General features: G+C 33.2%; 1 protein-coding gene across 1 annotated transcript; it reads left to right on the top strand.

The window, feature by feature from the left end:
* The first annotated feature begins 15,672 nt into the window (after positions 1-15,672).
* LOC122286466 (cytochrome P450 76T24-like) lies at positions 15,673-17,585 on the top strand. The gene is made up of 2 exons (XM_043095420.1): positions 15,673-16,598; positions 16,777-17,585. The coding sequence occupies exons 1-2, from the start codon at positions 15,693-15,695 to the stop codon at positions 17,386-17,388; spliced, it is 1,518 nt and encodes a 505-aa protein (XP_042951354.1). The 5' UTR covers positions 15,673-15,692; the 3' UTR covers positions 17,389-17,585.
* Positions 17,586-18,948: the final 1,363 nt, after the last annotated feature.

Genomic DNA, 18,948 nt, shown 5'->3' with positions numbered 1-18,948 from the left:
ATATTTTATTTTTGGCATATGACAAAAGGAGCACATTTTACTTTTCAAAAAATTCAAATCTAATCTTTTTACTTTTTACATATAACAAAAGAAACACACTTTACTTTTCAAAATTTTCAAATAAAAATATCTACCTTTTGCATAAGTCAAAAAAAGTATCAATTACTTTTGAAAATATTCAAATACAACATGCATATGTAAAAGATGAAAATCAATCATTTTTAATATTTTCAAAATTCAAACATTTAATCATGTAATGCACATGTAAAATATGACAATCAATCATCTTTTCAAAATTTTTAAATTTAATTTTCAAAAATATTCATTCACATATGAAAAATATATTATAATGTTTTATGATAAAATATTAATTTTGAACCTTAATCCTAATTTTGAATTTTTAAGAGATTTACAACATTACTCTATGACTTTAATGTAAATTTGTTCCCTTCTTACTCATGCTTGGTTCCTTGATGTGCTTGATTCTATTGTGTGGAGAACTTGAACTTAAGACTCCTTTATTTTTTGAATTTATTTGTTATCATCAAAATTTATGTATAGATTTATAATTATACGAAACTTGAAATTTTAGATTTAACAATAATTTTTATATAAAATATAATAAATATTTTAATTTTAAAATAAAATTAATATTATAATAATAATTTATTCAACTTTTAATAAAATATATTATTTTATATCATTTTAACTAACTAAACAATGACTCAGAAATAGCAATAGTACTACTACTTTTGATCATTACTAGTGTTTTGGCTCTTTTTCATGTACCTTAATAAGAAGAGTAATGCTATATATACAGATAAAATTCACTGATAAATGTTGCCCACAAGGGAAAATAGCCTTTTTTTTTTTTATCTTTTTCTTTTTTATACATTTTATGCCCTTTAATATTAAAAAAATTACAACATTATTAAAAAAAACTTAAGAATTAAATAAAAAATATATATAAAAAAATCATCGGTGGACTAAGCATTTCTCTAATAATAAACTCCTTCCCTTTCCCAATTTTACATTTATTTGAGTTAATGGACTACTTGCAACTGATTTTTTTATAATTACTTAGCATTATTGCTGTCAATCATGATGGTAATATAATGGTTTCCGCATGCAGTAAGCAATGTATATTAACATCAACTTGCGAGTAGTAATTATTTTACTTTTCATTTCATCTCTCAAGACTCGAGAGATTGGATCTTTAAGGCTGAAAAACTTTAGAGTAAACTAGAATGCCTCTAAAATTGGGGATTTCTTCTCTTAATCCAAGAGATCAAATTAATGTTTATTATTATAAATATGCTAATAATGACTACTTGTACCGGTTTTTAATTAATATCGATGTACGTTTTTAACTTGAACGTGACCTATAATTACCATATTTAATATATAACTAGGTGAGAGTAACGTGCAAAGCACGTTTGTCTAATTTTATGAAATGATTATTTATAAAAAATAATATATTTTTTATAAAAATTATTGATGTCACTTAATAATTTAAGACATATTGGAGAAAATAAAAAAAATTAGTTCAAAGTATCATATAATCCAATACATGTTTATAACATCTATAATTTTAGCAAAAATGTATACGAAAAATTTAATAAAAGTCTAACATAAACGGTAGTTCAAAATATGTATTGTTTGATGTTTGTATTATAATTCATCAATTTATGTCATCCTGTAGACAATCAATAGAGACAACATTGAAATTCTTATTTTGCTGTTGGTTGAGTCGATCAGGGACAACATAAAGTTAAAACATAATCTTTTTATAAAATTTGTGGTATAATATTTTCTAGATATAGCATATATATAAATCATAAAATATATTTTGAAATTGTTGGCCGAATTTACTCTTTCTTGATTAGCTCAAGGATCACGACCTTTGTCACGTGCCTATCATAGCAAGCCCACGTATGGAATATGACTTAGCGGAAGCTACGTCCTACTACCATGGGGAAAAAAATACTTTGATTAAACGCACTTATATTATATATTATATGAGATTTTTAAATTTGGAATACTCAATAATCTGAGTTAATGAAACGTATAATACACGTATATTATACTTAGAGATTCACGTCTTATGCACCTAATACACGTGTATATGTTAAGGAGAAAGAGAAAAATATAATAACTAATCTTTAATTACTTATTATTATATAAACTATTAAGTATTATAATTATTGAGATTAATAAATCATATAACAATATTGAATGCTATCTCTCTCAATATTTATGTCTTCATTTTATGTGCCAAACCGTTAAAACAAACGGTGTTAACTTTAATGGAAAAACAAGAAAAACCGTTAAAACAAGATTTTACGTTTCATACACACTTTTTATATATAGAAGATATTGTACCTCAACAATGGCAGATGTATATGAACCTTATCTTGAACCTTTAGACGTTACAATTACAGATATATTAAGTTTTTTTTTTCTTTTTCTAAGCAAGATACTTTTATTACAAAATCAAAACAAAGTCCAGAAATACAGAAAGTTCAAAGAAATTTACACAAAAGAAGGGAGATCATTTCCACTATGAAAACTTAATAGACATAGAGGAATTGAAAACAGGGCTATGCTTCCGTAGAGAAGATTGGAAGCTGCTCATTGTGCAATGCCATGCGCGTATCAGTTTTGAGACCGATGAATTTTCACCATTTTCCAGTCTTCAAATCTGCTGAGGAGGTGCTTGATGTCTCTGATGATTGATTGCATTTTTCAGTTTGAAGTTGGCTTTAGATTATTTGTCAATTGCACTATTTGCTTTGAGTCTCCTTGAATGTAAATCTTTCTCAAGCCTCTATTGTGAGCTTCTTGAATAGCTAGCAGGGCTGCTGTAGCTTCTCCTACATTAGGATTGGTGTTATGCAGAAAATTTGTGTTGACAAAGACCGGGGCTGCAGTTCTAGTTTGGCAGATTGTTGTTGCGACACTACCATGGCTTATGACTGCGACATCAAAAGATAATAGGTGGAAACCGTTGGGAAGGCGTCCATGAAGTGATAGTTCCTATCCAAGATGGTGTTTCGAAATCCAAGCTTGACTATGATCCTTGTAACAACTATAAACTTTTAAAACATATTGATCAATGGTTGGGTTTAGGGAATTGTGAATGACCTGATTTCTGGTGAACCAAAGGATGTCCATGACAAGGATAGCAAAGAGCTAAAAATCATGAACTTCATTTTCAGGAAAGGCTAATTCTGTTTTCAGATTTAGGATGATTTGGATCCAATTTGTGATTGAAAGGGGTGTAATCTGGTCAATGCTTATGGGCCATTTTGAATGTCTCCAAAGGATCCTAGAGAAAGGGCAACTAAGAAAAAGATGAGTGAGGCCTTCCTATCCGGAATTACACAGAGGGCAGAGAAGCTGCTCATCTTCAAGAGAAATGATTCTTTTAAGCAGAGATCTAGTTGGCAAGATATTGTGGTGAATTTTCCAAAGAATAAGTTTTAACCTATCTTACACTTTAAGTTTCCAAAGTTTTTTCCAAATCTCGACAAAATGTGAATTAAGATCATTATGTTGAGTGTTAATCAAGGCTGCATAGGCTAATTTGACTGAGAACTTTCCTAAAGAGTGGTGAACCCATTTAATTTTGTCTTCCATGGTTGAGTAGTTGTATAGAGAAAGAGGAATTTTCTAGATTTCATTTATTGTTTCTGCTGGGAAAAGAGCTTGGAGAAGAATGGTGTTCCATCTTCTTGGCTCCTCCAAAATTAATTCCAAAAGTCTAAGGGTGTGATCCATGTGAGGGATGCTTGGGTTCGGTTAGGGTAGAAACTTTTGCAGAGACGGGATCCAAGGGCCAAACCAAGCTCTAATAGTTGTGCCATTGTTAATCTGAAAGTAAATGCTTGATTTAATTAAATCTCGTTGCTTTAGGAGGCCTTTCCAAAACCAAGAGTATGATGGTTTGGGGTTCACTTCAAAGAAGGTGGCATTTCTCAGATATTTGCTTGTCAAAAAATTTTCCCAGATACCACTAGTGTTGTTAACGAGGTTCCAAGCGAATTTAGAGATCATAGCTCTATTAAAGAGAAAACTACATGTAAGGCCAAGATCACCAAAAGATTTGGGCTGACAAATGGATTTCCAAGACTTGGGCGTGAAAGCTTTTTTGTTGTCGACTCCCCACCAAAATCTTCAAAAGGATGCATCCATATTTTTGGTGATAGCTTTTGGAACCCACATAGTTGACATGAAATAGGATGAAATGGTGCTGGCGATAGTTCTAATGAGGTTAATTCTATCGGCTTTGGACATAACCTTTGATTTCCAACCTTGTAGCCTGTTCTGAATTTTTTCTTGAATATTTTTGAAAAACATCTCTTTTGAGGCTTGGATGAAAAGGGGAAGGCCAAGGTAACGTAGCTTTGGGGGAGAAGATTTGAGATTGAGGATTTCTCTGATATCCCTTATAATTCTATTGTGGGTGTTGTTGCTGAAATGTATGGAGGATTTCTTAAAATTAATTTTTTGACCAGACCAAGAAGAATAAGTTTCAAGACAACTTGCAAACGCTTGGGCAGTTTTTTCAATAGCAGAACCAAAGAGAATGAGGTCGTCAGGGAAGAGGAGGTGGGAGAGAGCGGGGCCCCTTCTTGAGATACTGATTCATTTCAAGTTTTGCCTGATTTCCTCTCTGAAGATTAATCTCGAGAGAGCCTCACTACCTAGAACAAATAGGAAATGAGATAAGGAATCTCCTTATCTAAGGCCTCTTTTAGGATGGAATGGGCCTGTGGGGGAGCCATTCACTATGATAGAATAAGAGACAGTAGAGATACACTCTTTTATCCAACTGATCCAATTTTGACTAAATCCAAGGGAATTAAAGATAGAGAGTATGAAGGACCATTCCATATAGTCAAAGGCTTTTTCTATGTCAATCTTAACAGCCATATTTCCCATTTTGGCTTTCCTTTTTTCAACCGGTGAAAGATTTCTTGAGCAAGAATGGTATTTTCTTGAATGAGCTTACCAGGGATAAAAGCTGTTTTGTAAGGAGAAATCAGGCTAGGAAGAATGGTCTTTAACCTATTTGCCAAAAATTTTGCAATGATTTTGTAGCAAACATTTGAAAGGCTGATTGGTCGAAAATGGTGAAATGTTGTCGGATTGTCCATTTTGGGAACAAGAGCAATGTTTGTGTGGTTCATTTCTTTTAGAATTTTTCCATCAGTGAAAAAGCTCTTAATGGCATCTTGAAGATCGTCTTTTATGATGGACCAGTAGTGCTTATAAAAGAGACCTGTAAAGCTGTCAGGACCAGGAGCCTTTGTGGAAGGGATTTGCTTGATTGTGGTTAGAATTTCATCTTCAGTTGGAATTTTGCAAAGAAACTCATTTTTAGTTTCAATGATTATTTTGGAAAAAAACATTTCAAAATCTTCAGGGACGTCTAGATTCGTGGACTTGTAAATTCCATGGAAATGTCTTTGGAACTTTTCCTTGATTTCAAAGGGGTCTGAGGTCCATTGTCTATTTTCAGTTTTGAGAAAGTTGATGTTATTTTTCCTTCGCCTTATGGTCGTGAAGTTGTGAAAATATTTGGTGGTGAGATTAGTGGTTGTTAGCTAAGTATTTCTTGATTTTTGGCGCCAAAGGGATTCCTTTCGTCTGAATTGCTCATTGAGATTCTCCTTAATGTTTTCTTCCAAAATGATAGAATTAGGGGTTTGTAGAGCATTTTGAAGATCATTGAGTTTGAAGGTGAGATTATTGATGGTAGTTTGAATGTGACCAAAGGAATTGATGTTCCAATTTTTCAAGGCGTGTTTTGTGGCTTTGAGTTTTCTAGTAAGGATGTAGGTAGGGGTACCAACCACATGGGTAAGCCAAGCTGTCTGAACCACTTCAAAACTGGAATGGTCCCTGATCCAGAATTCTTTGAATTTGAAAGACTTTTTTCCTTGATGGCAATTTGATGTGTCCAAAAGGATTGGCGAGTGATATAAGGAAATCTTAGGGAGAGTTTTTACATTGGCATCAAGGAAGAGATTATTCCATTGAAGATTTGCGACTCCACGGTCTAATGTTTCACTAATGTTGTTTTGGCCTTGTCTGTTGTTTGTCCAAGTGTAAGTGGGTCCCTTGTGTCCTAAGTCAACTAAGCCTTGGTGTTCCACGTAAAGAGCTAGATCATTATGAGAAGATGAGATTGCAAAAGGCCTAGCACCAGTTTTTTCAAATTGTTTAAGAATTGAATTGAAGTCTCCAATAGAAAGCAGAGGCCCATGATAATTTTCAGAGAGCTCTTTGAAAATGTTCCAGAAGGTTGGTTTGTGTTTTTTCTGTGCTGGGCAGTAACTAAAGTGAGCAACCAGGAAGTATGAGCAGGATCCGAATAAACTAACATAACTATTACATTGCTGGAAATAAAGATGGTTTCTACATCAACACCATTACGCCACATAAACAAAAGCCCATCCCATTTCCCAGTTGGGGGGTTATAAACAAAAAGGCAAAATCCTAGGCTATTTACAACACCAGCGATATTTACATATTGCAAAATAGTTTCAGAAAGAAAGATAGCATCTGGATTATGAGTCCTTATGTTGGCCTTTAGATTTCTAATTGCACAGGGTCGACCAATACCCTGACAATTCCAAGTGAGGATCTTCATGGTTGATCTGAGGGCAGTTCAGACCCTGCCACTTCGGTTGTTGGATTTAAAGGGAATAGATTCATGACTGGAGAGTTGTAGAGATTACCCTGTTGGTGCTCGTCTTCTAGCTTGTAGGGTGAAAATCCATGCTTCTTTGGGGCCCTTCTGGATATCCACCTCTGTGAGCTTACTGTGTTGCCTGGTTGGAACAAGGAGGCAGTAGTGTTGTCGCCCAGTTGCTGATTTCCAGTGTTGATAAAAGATGGGCTATTGCTTTATATTTCATCTTCACTGACTGCTGGTTTGGGACTGTTGTGTTTAGGTGGAGATAAATATGGTCTGCTGCCCGATGAAGTTTCCTTCATCTTCCTTGGTATTTTTTCCTTGTTGGAATGAATTTTGGTTGGTGCTTGATCAGAAGGGGATTCTGTGTTTGGTGGTTGGGTCGCTTGTACTTGGTTAATTTTATTGACTTCACTTGACCATTGCTGACCGGATTGTGGGGTTGATGGATCAAAGTGGGTGGGTTGGTCTATTGGTGTGGGCTGAGTTTGAGTTGAGAATAGGATTGGATCCATTTGCTGTTGGTTGAGGGTGAGGCAGGCTCAGCCCGAAGGGCTGACCATCAAAGATAATTTTGGGCTTTGGGCCTTGATTGCGTGCGGGTTGGAAGCATTTTGAAGCTAAGCAATGAGTTTCTGAAAAATCGACAGTTCCCGATTTATGCTTGGACTTTGTAGGAAACTGTTTTGATTCAGAAAGTCAATGTGATTGAATAAAGGCTGAGTTGCCTTTTGTGTATGTGCTGGTGGGTTGTCTGTATATAGAGGTTCTATGTATGGAGCAGTTTGGGCCACGTAGTTGGAGAAATTTATGGATTCCTCTGGGAAAGGCAAATTGAGGTGACTAGCCTGTAAGGTGACAGATGGGCCAGTAGCCGGGGGAAACAGAGACTGCACCTGACTTTCGCTGCAATCTTTAAATTCATTTGAATGTGCTGTATGCTGGTCTAGGATGACGCCACGTGTTGAAGAGGTTTTGCTTGGGTTTGCTAGATTGTTGAACTGTTGGTTCCGAGGTAGGAGAAGAACAGTGCCAAACTCAGAAAATTCACTACTATTGCCCTTGAAAAGCATTTTCTGATGCAGCTTTGTGTTTCTTGTTGCTTCACCACTTATTTCCAATGTTTGCTTGCCTTTTGCTTTTAGTGCAAGTTGATGCTGGGATTGCTTGATGATTGGTTGGTTGTTGACCAAAATGCTAATGTTGCTCATGGGTTCTTTGATTCTGAAAGGTGGAAGTGGCACAGTGGGAGTTTGGAGTTCCATAAGGGGAAGCTTCATGCATTGGCTCATCAGCCCTGAGAGGTCTCTTTTGATCTTGACCTTCAGCCTGCAAACCCGTCCCAAACTGAAGCTCTAAGTTCTTATTGTTATTCATATTAATATTTTGAACAAATATATAAAGTATAATTAAAGTAATGGATTTCAAACTTTCTATATGAATCCTTTGAAAAAAGAAAAGAGAGAGAGAGAGTTTCATTGAGAAATTAGTATAGAGTTTGAACGATGAGATATATACAGTACTAGTACTGCACTAGCCAGTTCATAAACACATTAATGCCACATATATAACATAGTATTATAAACTATCTTGTATTGTATGACCATATTTTACCTATTATTGATCAGGTCTTAGCCGTCAATTAAGACTTTTGTACTCTTATATATATGGAGATATTTCTATATTCATGAATCAATAATACGAAGTCTCTCTCATTCTCTCTTTTGGAGGCTCTCTATTTTCAACAATTTATAACACTCTTTTCAACAATTCACAACACGTTATCAGCACGATCAGAAAGAATTTTCTGACTCTCAGCTCCCATTTCTTTCTTTCCGTGGGTTTCTCTAATCCTCATCATTAGAAACCCATAACCTAAAATACAGTTCTATTTTTTCCTTCTTTCTCAGATCTGTGTGCTCCATTTTAAATCAAAGAAGATTTCTAATCCTCTACACAAAGTGCTCTTGTACTTTGCGTGGAAATTCATAGATCGGATGGCTACCAGCCATGGAGCTCATTGAGCAACGATTTTCCGGTGTTGGCCCCATCTGCTGCCACCAAAGTCGCTCCCATGGTAGCCTTATCAGCAGCCGTCTCATCTTCTTCGACTTCGGTCTCAACTACGATCTCCGCCTTGGGTGATCTACAAACTCTAAAACTGAAAATCCATTTCTTCATGAAGGTGTGCCAAACCACGAACTGCATCTCTCTTTCACTGTACATGGCCCCGTCTAAGAACAGACAAGAGGCCTCCAGATGACTTTTCCTTGCTCCATTCCTCTCTTTCATCTACAACCTCTTTGGCCGTTTGCTGCAGGATCTCTATAATTTCAGATAAATCTGGTCTTAATGTTGGATCTTGCTGCCAACATCTCTCGAGTAGTTCAACAAGCTTTAGATGAGCGTTCTTTGGGATGGTAGGTCGTAGACCCTTTTGAACCACTCCAACAGCTGCTTACAAGGGGGTTAAATATTCGTATGGAAGCTTTCTAGTTACTGGAGGTATGCTGTTGGGTCAGCCGTGGGATCCGGTTCAAGACGAGGCCGTTTCGGTGTCGAATTTATGAACAAGAACTCAATGATAGAGAGGCAAGACAGTAAAGGTATAAACAAAATTAGATTTTGGGGGGTTGAAACTCTGACACAAATTAAAGACACTAGCTAGCATGCAGAGTCTCATTACTCATATTTTGATGTTTGAAAAGCCTTTGGAAGGGGTTGTACATTCTTGTATAAAATAAAATAAAAAGTGAAAGGTGTCAAGATAAGTTTTGCATTGGAGAGTTGGAAGAGTTGTTGTGTAAGATTGTGGGACCCCATTTTGGAATTTATTTACTATTTTCCCATCAAAGATGATGTTGGACAAGTTAAATAAGTTTATTGATTTCCTCATCAAAGATGACGCTGGACAAGTCAATCAAGTTTATTGAAATTTACTCACTATTGATTTTGAAGTTAGTGATCTTTTATTTTAAGTAAATTTTTCAATATATTATTTGCAATCCTCAATGTGAGTATTAAAGATTATATTCTTTATTATTACTTGATAAAATTCTATATTTATTCACATAGTTTACATAACAGTTATATCTATGGTGAATTAAAATTTTCATAATTTATATTTCAGTTATATCTGTAGTAAATTTTTATTCACATAGTTTATATATAAATTCTATTTACTTTTTATACTTGTTATGAATTATTGATGATAAGATTCATTTTGGAATAGAAATTGAGCATCCCTGAAAGATCGCTTTAAATCAATAATTTTATTGAATATCCCATAGTTTAAATGAGTAATACGTGTACCAAAAACTCATTATGATTAATGCACCCAAAGTTGCATAATTAAAATTATGTAGGAAAAAGTTACTAAAGAATATATATTTAAAATGAATGTCTCGAATGTGCTCCTGAAGTAACAATATCGAGTGTAAAAGTTCACAATATATTCTAAATTTATATCTGATCTTCTAGTGGCTGAGCAAAATAATGAGTTTTTGATAATAAATTATTAGTCATGTCCTAATAGTTCCAAATCATTTCCTGAAGTGAATGATATTAGATTTATATCATATTATTCCATGAAGTAAAGAGAATGATGCATTTTATTCAAAGAAACTAAGAGATTTGACGTGGTAATGAATATTTTTATAATTTCGGACCAGAAGCTCGTATTGAAAAAACTACCAATTTTTTCTTTGAGATAATATTATACAATTATTGAATCAAATATTATGATGTATTAAAAGTGATATAATTCAAAATATTTGTATGTTTTCATGATTATCTTGATAATCTAAAGTCAATTACGATAAGTCGAATAAATTTTCATATGGACGTCCATAAAAGATTCAGAAGATTCTTTTACTATAAAGCCTTACCATCAGGAGTGGAAAGAAAAATTTGTTAGAAGCAAATAAAATGAAATAATTCGATATTATTTTGATTATCATAGATGAACTGGAAGTTCAAATGATAATTAATTTATGGATATAATAAGATAAAAAGATCTCATATTTTAGCTGCTAAAATCTCAGCGATGATTGAAGTCCTCATAGGACAATTAAGAAATTTAGCAGTCTAATGAACATAAGACATGCCTAAAAGCATGTGAGACCTATTGATACAAAAAATAAAACATCTCGAAAGAGAAAAGTACAAATAATTTGGTACTCCTGAAGATGCCGTACCCGCAAAATAAGCAATAAGATACATACAAATTTTCTGTATAAAATTCTCCTATATAAACTCCTGAAGAGTATAAATCTCTTGAAGAGTGCCTCCTGAAGAGGTTTTTCATGAAATGTCTTTCCTTGAAGAGGACCAGGTACCTGAAAATAACAAGATCTCGATAAATTTTATGAATATTGGATAAATTCTGGATAGAAATAAAATCATTGTCGATAACGTATTTTCATATAAGATGACAATAGGCATTACCAGAAATAATGAAGAAAGTAAATAAAAAACCGTCGAAGAATACCGAAGTAAAAATATTGGCCAAATTTGAAAGAAACAATTCCTGCATAATTGATATCACTAGTAAAATATGATGCATAGGGACTTATAGTTCAAACACCTAAAGAGGTGATGCTTGTTGAATATCAGCGGGTATTTATATAAAGAAAATGAAAATGTGATATACAAATCACGAGTCAGGTTCTTACAGACAATTCCTGCAGAATTGATATCACTAATAAAATGTGATACATATAGACTCGTAGTCCAAACACTTAAAGAGGTGATGCTTGTTGAATATCAATAGATATTTATATAAATGATATAAAATGTTTGAAACTTCTAATCTAAAAATGTGATATATAAATCACAAGTCGGTTTCTAGCAGAAACAATATTAATATGCTTTTAAAGTGGTTGAAATTATATTGAGATTTTTATTAGCTTGAAAGTTACCGAGAGTTTGGATATGCATGATTGACTGCATATTTATATGAATCGTTGAATAATGACATATATATATATATATATGAAAATCCCTAAAAGATATAAAATGCCTGAAACTTCTAAATACATCCAAAAATATGTATTCTATTAAGTTTAAAAAATCCTTATATGATATAAAATAATCCAAATGCACGTGGAACAAGCTATTTTCAATATCTATATTAATTTTTATTGCAGTTTACATAGATGATTTAAATGTCATTGAGGTTCCAGAAGAGATCATAAAAACTGCACATATTTGAAATATAAATCTGAAACCCTTGTGACTTTAAGGGGGAGATGAATAAAATTATTAGTTCTGAAATACCATCTCTTAAATACAATTAGTATTTCAGATTCATATTACGGTTTTGTAAGAAATAGCATTTTTAAAGGAGAAATAAAATGGAGCACACAAAACATCTACCAGAAGATAGAAACACAAATATGAATATTTGTTAAATATTATTTTATTATCTCAAAATAAAATTACAGAAATTTAAGGCTCTTTGCCTCATTCTTTAAACGCTTTTGTTTTTCAAGAATCTGCATGACATCCTTATCTAAAGGAGTAGGCAATCGAAAAGAAGATTTAAACAAAGATTTTAAATTCCTACTCTCTTGCTTTATTGCTCCTATTTTCATATTGGACTCCAGAAGAAGTCGCTGAAAGATAGAAATATTCTCTTGGAGTTTGTCAACCCCACAAGTTTTGGATTATAGTCGTTGAGAAAATGCAACAATGGATTATGAGCATCAGGTACTGAGACTCACAAGCGCGTAGATAGCTTCATTATCTGACTTATTAGTCAGATCATTATTGTATTGTATTATAGCACCTACTGTAGAAGCAAAAATACTTGTGAACGAGATGCAAAATATCTCATATATTAGTTATGAGAAGATTGCTGAGCCATTACAGAATAAGAATACATAAAGAGATTGCAGAGTAAGAATGCAGACTAATTATAAAAAAGTGAAGAAGATGAGATGCGAATAAAGATGAGCTGAATATATCTTTTATAGAGAAAATTATAACCAAACATCTCTATTGGTTTACAGCATCTCTCGTGAAACATCTCTCTACAAGAGACAAGAGATGTAGCATCATAGCTCTGCGGCGCCTAATAGCTACAGAAGAGTTGAAAAATCCTGCGGTACTTGTTTGGTCTAAAAAGCTGGCCACCGTTTTTGTTGAAAAAAGAGGTTAGCGGCTTAATTTTGATGAATTTTCCACTAACTATGTTATTTACAAAAACTCCAAAAGAGCACAACTCTAAAAGAGTAGTGAATTTAATGTTAACATGATCTTGAATCAATATGATAAATTTCACAATAAAATCCTAAAGCACGTGGCGGTACACATCATGAATACTATACTCTTTTTCTTTCGCTATTGGTTTTTTCTATAGGATTTTTCTTTGGCAAGATTTTAACGAGACATATTCTTTAAATATGATCATTCAAATGGGGAGTGTTATAAACTATCTTGTATTGTATGACTATATTTAACCATCATTATTAACCAAGTCTTAGCTATCAATTAAGATTTTTGTATTCCTATATATATAGATATATTTCTAGATTCATAAATCAATAATACGAAGTCTTTCTCATTCTCTCTTTTGGAAGCTCTCTCTTTTCAATAATTTATAACATTCTTTTTAATAATTCACAACACAGAATATATACCAGAATATATGCCATTATGTTATTCTTTATGAATGATTAGGGTACCAAATTGACCAAGCAAGCACATAGGGCGGCGCCCCTAATATTTGTTAGGGGGGTGGAAAAATCGTCAAACTGGGATACCAAATTGACCAAGCAAGCACATAGGCCGGCGGCTTTAAGAAAAATGTTAGTATGCTGTCGAATTTATCCACACACTTTGATCGCTTGTATATTTATTTATTTTTTAATTTTTTTTAATAAAGAAATGAATTTTAGTGTATTTCTGTATTTTTTTTTATTTTTTTAAAAATATTTAAATATGTTAAAAGTATATAAAAAATTGAAAAAAAAAATAAAATAAATAAGTTTGTACTATAAGGTAAACGTCCAATAATCATTGTTGGATATATAATAACCTAGCATTAATCTTCGTTAAAAAGGAATAAAATTTGTAGCTCATAATCGCAGTAGCTTGACTGTTTGTAAGTCTTTAAAGAACCTTAGTATTAGGGTTGGACTGGAGAAAGAATTATTAAAAGGATTGAAACGGGCTGATGATCATCATAATGAGTAAATTGATGCATTAACGTTCTTGCATTGCTGGCATGCCTTTTGATCTTTTGCAAACTCTCATGCCTTTTGTCAAAGAAATGCATGTATATGGTGAAAAGGGTTGTATGTGTACGTGTGCACGTGTGAAAACGCTATGATCTCTTGCTGACACAATCCTTTCGTGCAAACCTGATCTCCCCCACCTTGCATACTTCAAGTGGTTAGTTTGCTCAATAATAAGCCAAAATTTTTTTGGTACGTACGTCTAGAGTCTTCATGGAGGAAAACATCAATTCACATCAAGGCACGTTTATTTTATTTTATTTCAAGTAATTAGAAGAACTAGACAGGTAGTGAATGACATCTGAAGATATATAAATAAAATTTATTTATGATCCAAGATCATTACTACACCTGCATATGTCCATATTCCCCGCTCGTCTCAGGTTATTGAGCTTCTCAGTTCTATGCATAACACATCGTTTTATCTATTATGTCATTCAATTAGTGCGCGTCGGTCATCGGTCCCACCACTCTCAGTTTGGAGGCACGACCGTACACGTTTTAGATCCTATGATCATCTTTGCCGTCAGAAACAAGCGCCTATTTCTACCGTGCAACTTGTGTAAAATGTGATCAAGCTTTTTATTATATGAGTAAGTGCTACATCCCCGACCCCGAGAATCTACCGAGAAGGTAATTTTTTTTTATTTATTTATTTTTATTCATATTTTTGGTATTCTTAAATATTAAAATTGTTTATAATATTATTAAAATATAATTTTTTAATCATTAAATAAAAAAATAAAAATATACATTCGAAAGAAATGCTTGAGATCCTAATAAAAAATGATCGGACCTATTATCGAGATCCAAGCCTTTCTCTTATTATATTTATAAGCATATAGTGTGTAGTTGTTAGCCTTTTAAGATGCCAAAATTTTTAAATCTCTCGAATCAATGTTGAATCTCGTGTATGAGTGTGTATATATATATTACACCTAGGGATCTTTACGATGTTTCTTGTTTTTATACAGTATTTAGAGCATTCTCGTTAATTTGATCAAATTCATCTTTAAATTTAATCAATATCAATATTTTTTTATATTTATCTATTTCGTCTAAATTCAATTTCTATATTGAATTAGTCATTTATTTTCTATATAATGATAAAATATTATTAAATTAATATTTTTTAAAAAAATTATTTTTGTCACATTTTATAATGCTACCAATTTAATATTATTAATAATTATATTATATTTAAATTAAAGTCATTTAATCATTTGAAATGAAAGTGTATAATATTTTAATTGTTAGAATAAAAGTGTAGAATATTTTAATATTTTAATTAGTGAAATGAAAGTATAGAATATTTTAATGTTTTAATTAGTGAAATGAAAATATATGAGTAAGAAAGTAATATTTTAATTTTTAGTAAATGAAAATGATCTTTTATTTTTAGCCAATCATTATAACAAAAATTTAAAATATTTTAAATTTATTCAATTTAATGTGAGTCTATTTTACATAAATCATTCAAATTTTGGACAAATGAGATGCTCTTAGACTTATCAATAATTCCTTAAAAATAATGTCGTAGTATCGACCATGTTTTGGGTGTAGCAATTGTCGAGGCTGACGCTACGTGGGGCTTCCGATTATTGAGTTGGGTGTGGCCCGTGTGGGTCCGCTTACTAACACCACACATTTTTTACCCTTCGTAATTCAGAAACAGGAATGGTTCTCCTCAGAAAGCTACTATAAAATGGTGTTTCGCTCATTCATGCAGCTTAAAACGAATTCCTTACCTAATGGACTACATAGCATTGCTGCTGTTAATTACCTTTGTGTCCGCATCCATTCATGTGCTGGCCTCCGGTCTTGGGGGCCGGAAGAAGTCTGGCAATCCCACTTCATTTCCCCCTGGCCCCAAGGCTTTTCCCATTGTTGGCAACATCAGCTTGGAGCTGCGCAACAAACCCCACCAAACTCTCGCCAAGCTCTCCAAACAATATGGACCCTTAATGACTCTCAAGCTCGGCAGCACAACCACCATAGTCATTTCCTCTCCAGACATAGCCAAAGAAGCACTGCAAAAACACGACCAAACCTTCTCCAGCCGAACTATCCCGGATGCGGCCCGAGCATTTGACCACCACAAATTCTCAATGGCGTGGCTGCCCACATCGACTGGTTGGAGGAGTCTCAGGAAAGTTGCAGCCATGGAAATGTTTGTTCCACAACGGCTGGATGCCACTGAAGCCATTCGACATAAAAAGGTTCAAGAGCTAATTGCCCATATTGGAGCAAGCTGTAACAGTGGTGAGGCGATAGATATTGGGGGAGTTGCCTTCACAACAGTCTTTAATGTCATTTCAAACACGTTATTCTCCACTGACCTGGCCCAGTATAGTTCGAATACATCCCAGGAGTTCCAGGCTCTTATAATGGGTACCATGGAAGAAGGTGGGAGGCCTAATATTGCAGACTATTTCCCAGCACTTCGTTTATTTGATCCGCAAGGTACACGCCGGAGGATGACAGCTTATATTGCAAAATTGTTTGAGATTTTGGATGGTATTATCAATGAACGCCTGCAATTAAGAGCAACGTCTAAGGCTTCGAAGGCTGGCAGCGATGTGCTTGACTCCCTCCTTAGTCTCGTTGAAGACGATAATTCAGAATTGAGCTACGACGATATCAAACATTTGCTTCTGGTGATTCATTATCTTTTATTTTATTTTTTTTTTTAATCTCATCTTCCTAATGCAAAATCATCTTAGCGTTAATAACTTAATCTTCAACAGAGCAGAGAATTATGAATGCAGTATTGCTTTCTTTGAATAGCAGTAAACCTAGAACCTCTGAACTTAGCTCTCACATACTTCCTATCAGGATTTATATAGTGCAGGGAGCGACACAAAATCAAGCGTGGTGGAATGGGCAATGGCAGAGTTACTACATAATCCCCCAAAAATGGCAAAAGTCCGAGAAGAGCTTGAAGAAGTCATTGGCAAGGATGGGCTTGTTCAAGAATCCGACATATCAAAATTACCTTATCTACTCGCGACAGTGAAAGAAACCTTTCGGTTGCATCCACCAGTGCCTTTACTACTCCCCCACAAAGCCGAGGCTGACGTAGAAATATGTAGCTTTAAGGTGCCAAAGAATGCACAAATACTAGTCAACGTGTGGGGAATGGGACGAGATCCGAGCATATGGCCAAACCCAGACCAGTTTTCGCCTGAAAGGTTTCTAGATAATGATATTGACTATAAAGGCAGGAATTTCGAGCTCATTCCCTTCGGAGCTGGAAGAAGAATATGCCCTGGATTGCCTTTGGCCAATCGGATGGTACCCCTCATGTTGGCCTCTCTTCTTCACCACTTTAATTGGAAGCTTGAAAATGAGATGAAGCCAGAAGACATGGACATGAGGGAGACAACGTTTGGAATTACCTTACGTATTGCCCAGCCACTTCGGGCTATTCCCATTAAATCAGTGTAATTTTCGGTTAATGTTTGTGTTGTTAGCCTAATAACAACGTTCGTATGTGTGTGAGTTGAAGCCTTTTTTCTCTGTTAGTTTCAGTTTTTTTTTTTCCGTGTGTTTTTTATATTTGTTTTGGGACGTTTGTTTGGGTTCTCAACCTCTCCTCTCCTCTTGTATTACTACCTCAGTTATAATATATATATATATATATATATATATATATATATATATATATATATTTGTGTGTAAAGGAACAAAGTATACAACTATATATGATCTTTATTTTATAAATATAATTGTTATAACTAAAGAGAGATTTCACAAATATAAATTTATAAATTAATGTGATTTTATGTGATATATTAAATTTATTTTATCATAAAAGTAATTTTATAATATAACATATCACATTCAATCACGAGAATTTATAAATTTATTTTTATAAAATTTGGTTAAAATTTTTTTCTTTTACAAAATAAATGTTTGATATCTTTCTCCAACCCTTTTATGGATAATTTTGAACAATTAGAAATAGAGCGATGGGTGAAGATTCAAATTATAAGATGTTGCATATAAGGCCGGACTCGTTTGGATATCTCATAATACATGTGATTTGATAACAAAAATTAAAAATCAAAATTAAAAAATATTTTATATTTAAAAATAAAATATTTAAAAAACGTAGATTCCCATCAAATTACAATCATAAAATTTGGTTGGAAAAGATAAAGTTAAACTGGCAACTTCCTGCAAATTGGCTTTCCTAGTTGTCGATAAGAAATTAATCTCGCCTCAAATGTTAACCATTATTTTCAAATTAAACATTGTAGATTTTTTTTCTAAGCTTTATAATTTCTTATGTCTTGGGATGCGTTGAACTTCAAATCTGAAACATTATTATATAAATGATAAATCAATCAAAATTAATTAAAAAAGCCTCACACAGGACAAAACAAGACAAAAGAAACGCAAAAATATATGAAAACTAGATATTATTATTTGTAACAATGAGTAGATAAAATACATATGATATGATATTAAGGAAAAATTGAAAATCGTCGGGGGTGCCACGTGCATACTGTAAATATGCTGCATAATTTTTTTTTTTTAAATTGAATAAATATGAAATTTTTTGTTAAAAAAATTATTTTTTAAAAAAATAAAAACTATAAAAAAAATGATTAGTTACGCATTCCACAATTAACAAAAGGAGATGAAAATTTAAAAGAACTCCGATCACCCATTTATAAGGTTTGGAGCTTTAAAAGTCGGTTTAGATGATAAGTTGAGTTGAGTTGAAAGTTAAATAAAATATTATTTGAATCTTATTTTTTAATATTATTATTTCAGGATTTGAAGAAGTTGAATTGTTTATTATATTTTGTATTGTAAGTTTGAAAAGTTATAATAATTAGATAAAATGAGTTGAGTTGAATTGAATTGAATTGGACTAGGCTTGATAACCAAACATAGCCTTAAAGCAGGGAAGGTGAGATGTGGCCAGACAGAGACCGTGGCTCCAAGAGAGGCATTAGAACTTAGCAATACTGTTCGAAGGTGTTTAATGGAGGATGA

This window comes from Carya illinoinensis, chromosome 1 (assembly GCF_018687715.1).
Source record: "Carya illinoinensis cultivar Pawnee chromosome 1, C.illinoinensisPawnee_v1, whole genome shotgun sequence".
Classification (NCBI taxonomy): Eukaryota; Viridiplantae; Streptophyta; class Magnoliopsida; order Fagales; family Juglandaceae; genus Carya; species Carya illinoinensis.
The sequence above is the reverse complement of the archived record's forward strand: the minus strand, read 5'-3'. Positions and strand labels throughout refer to the sequence as shown.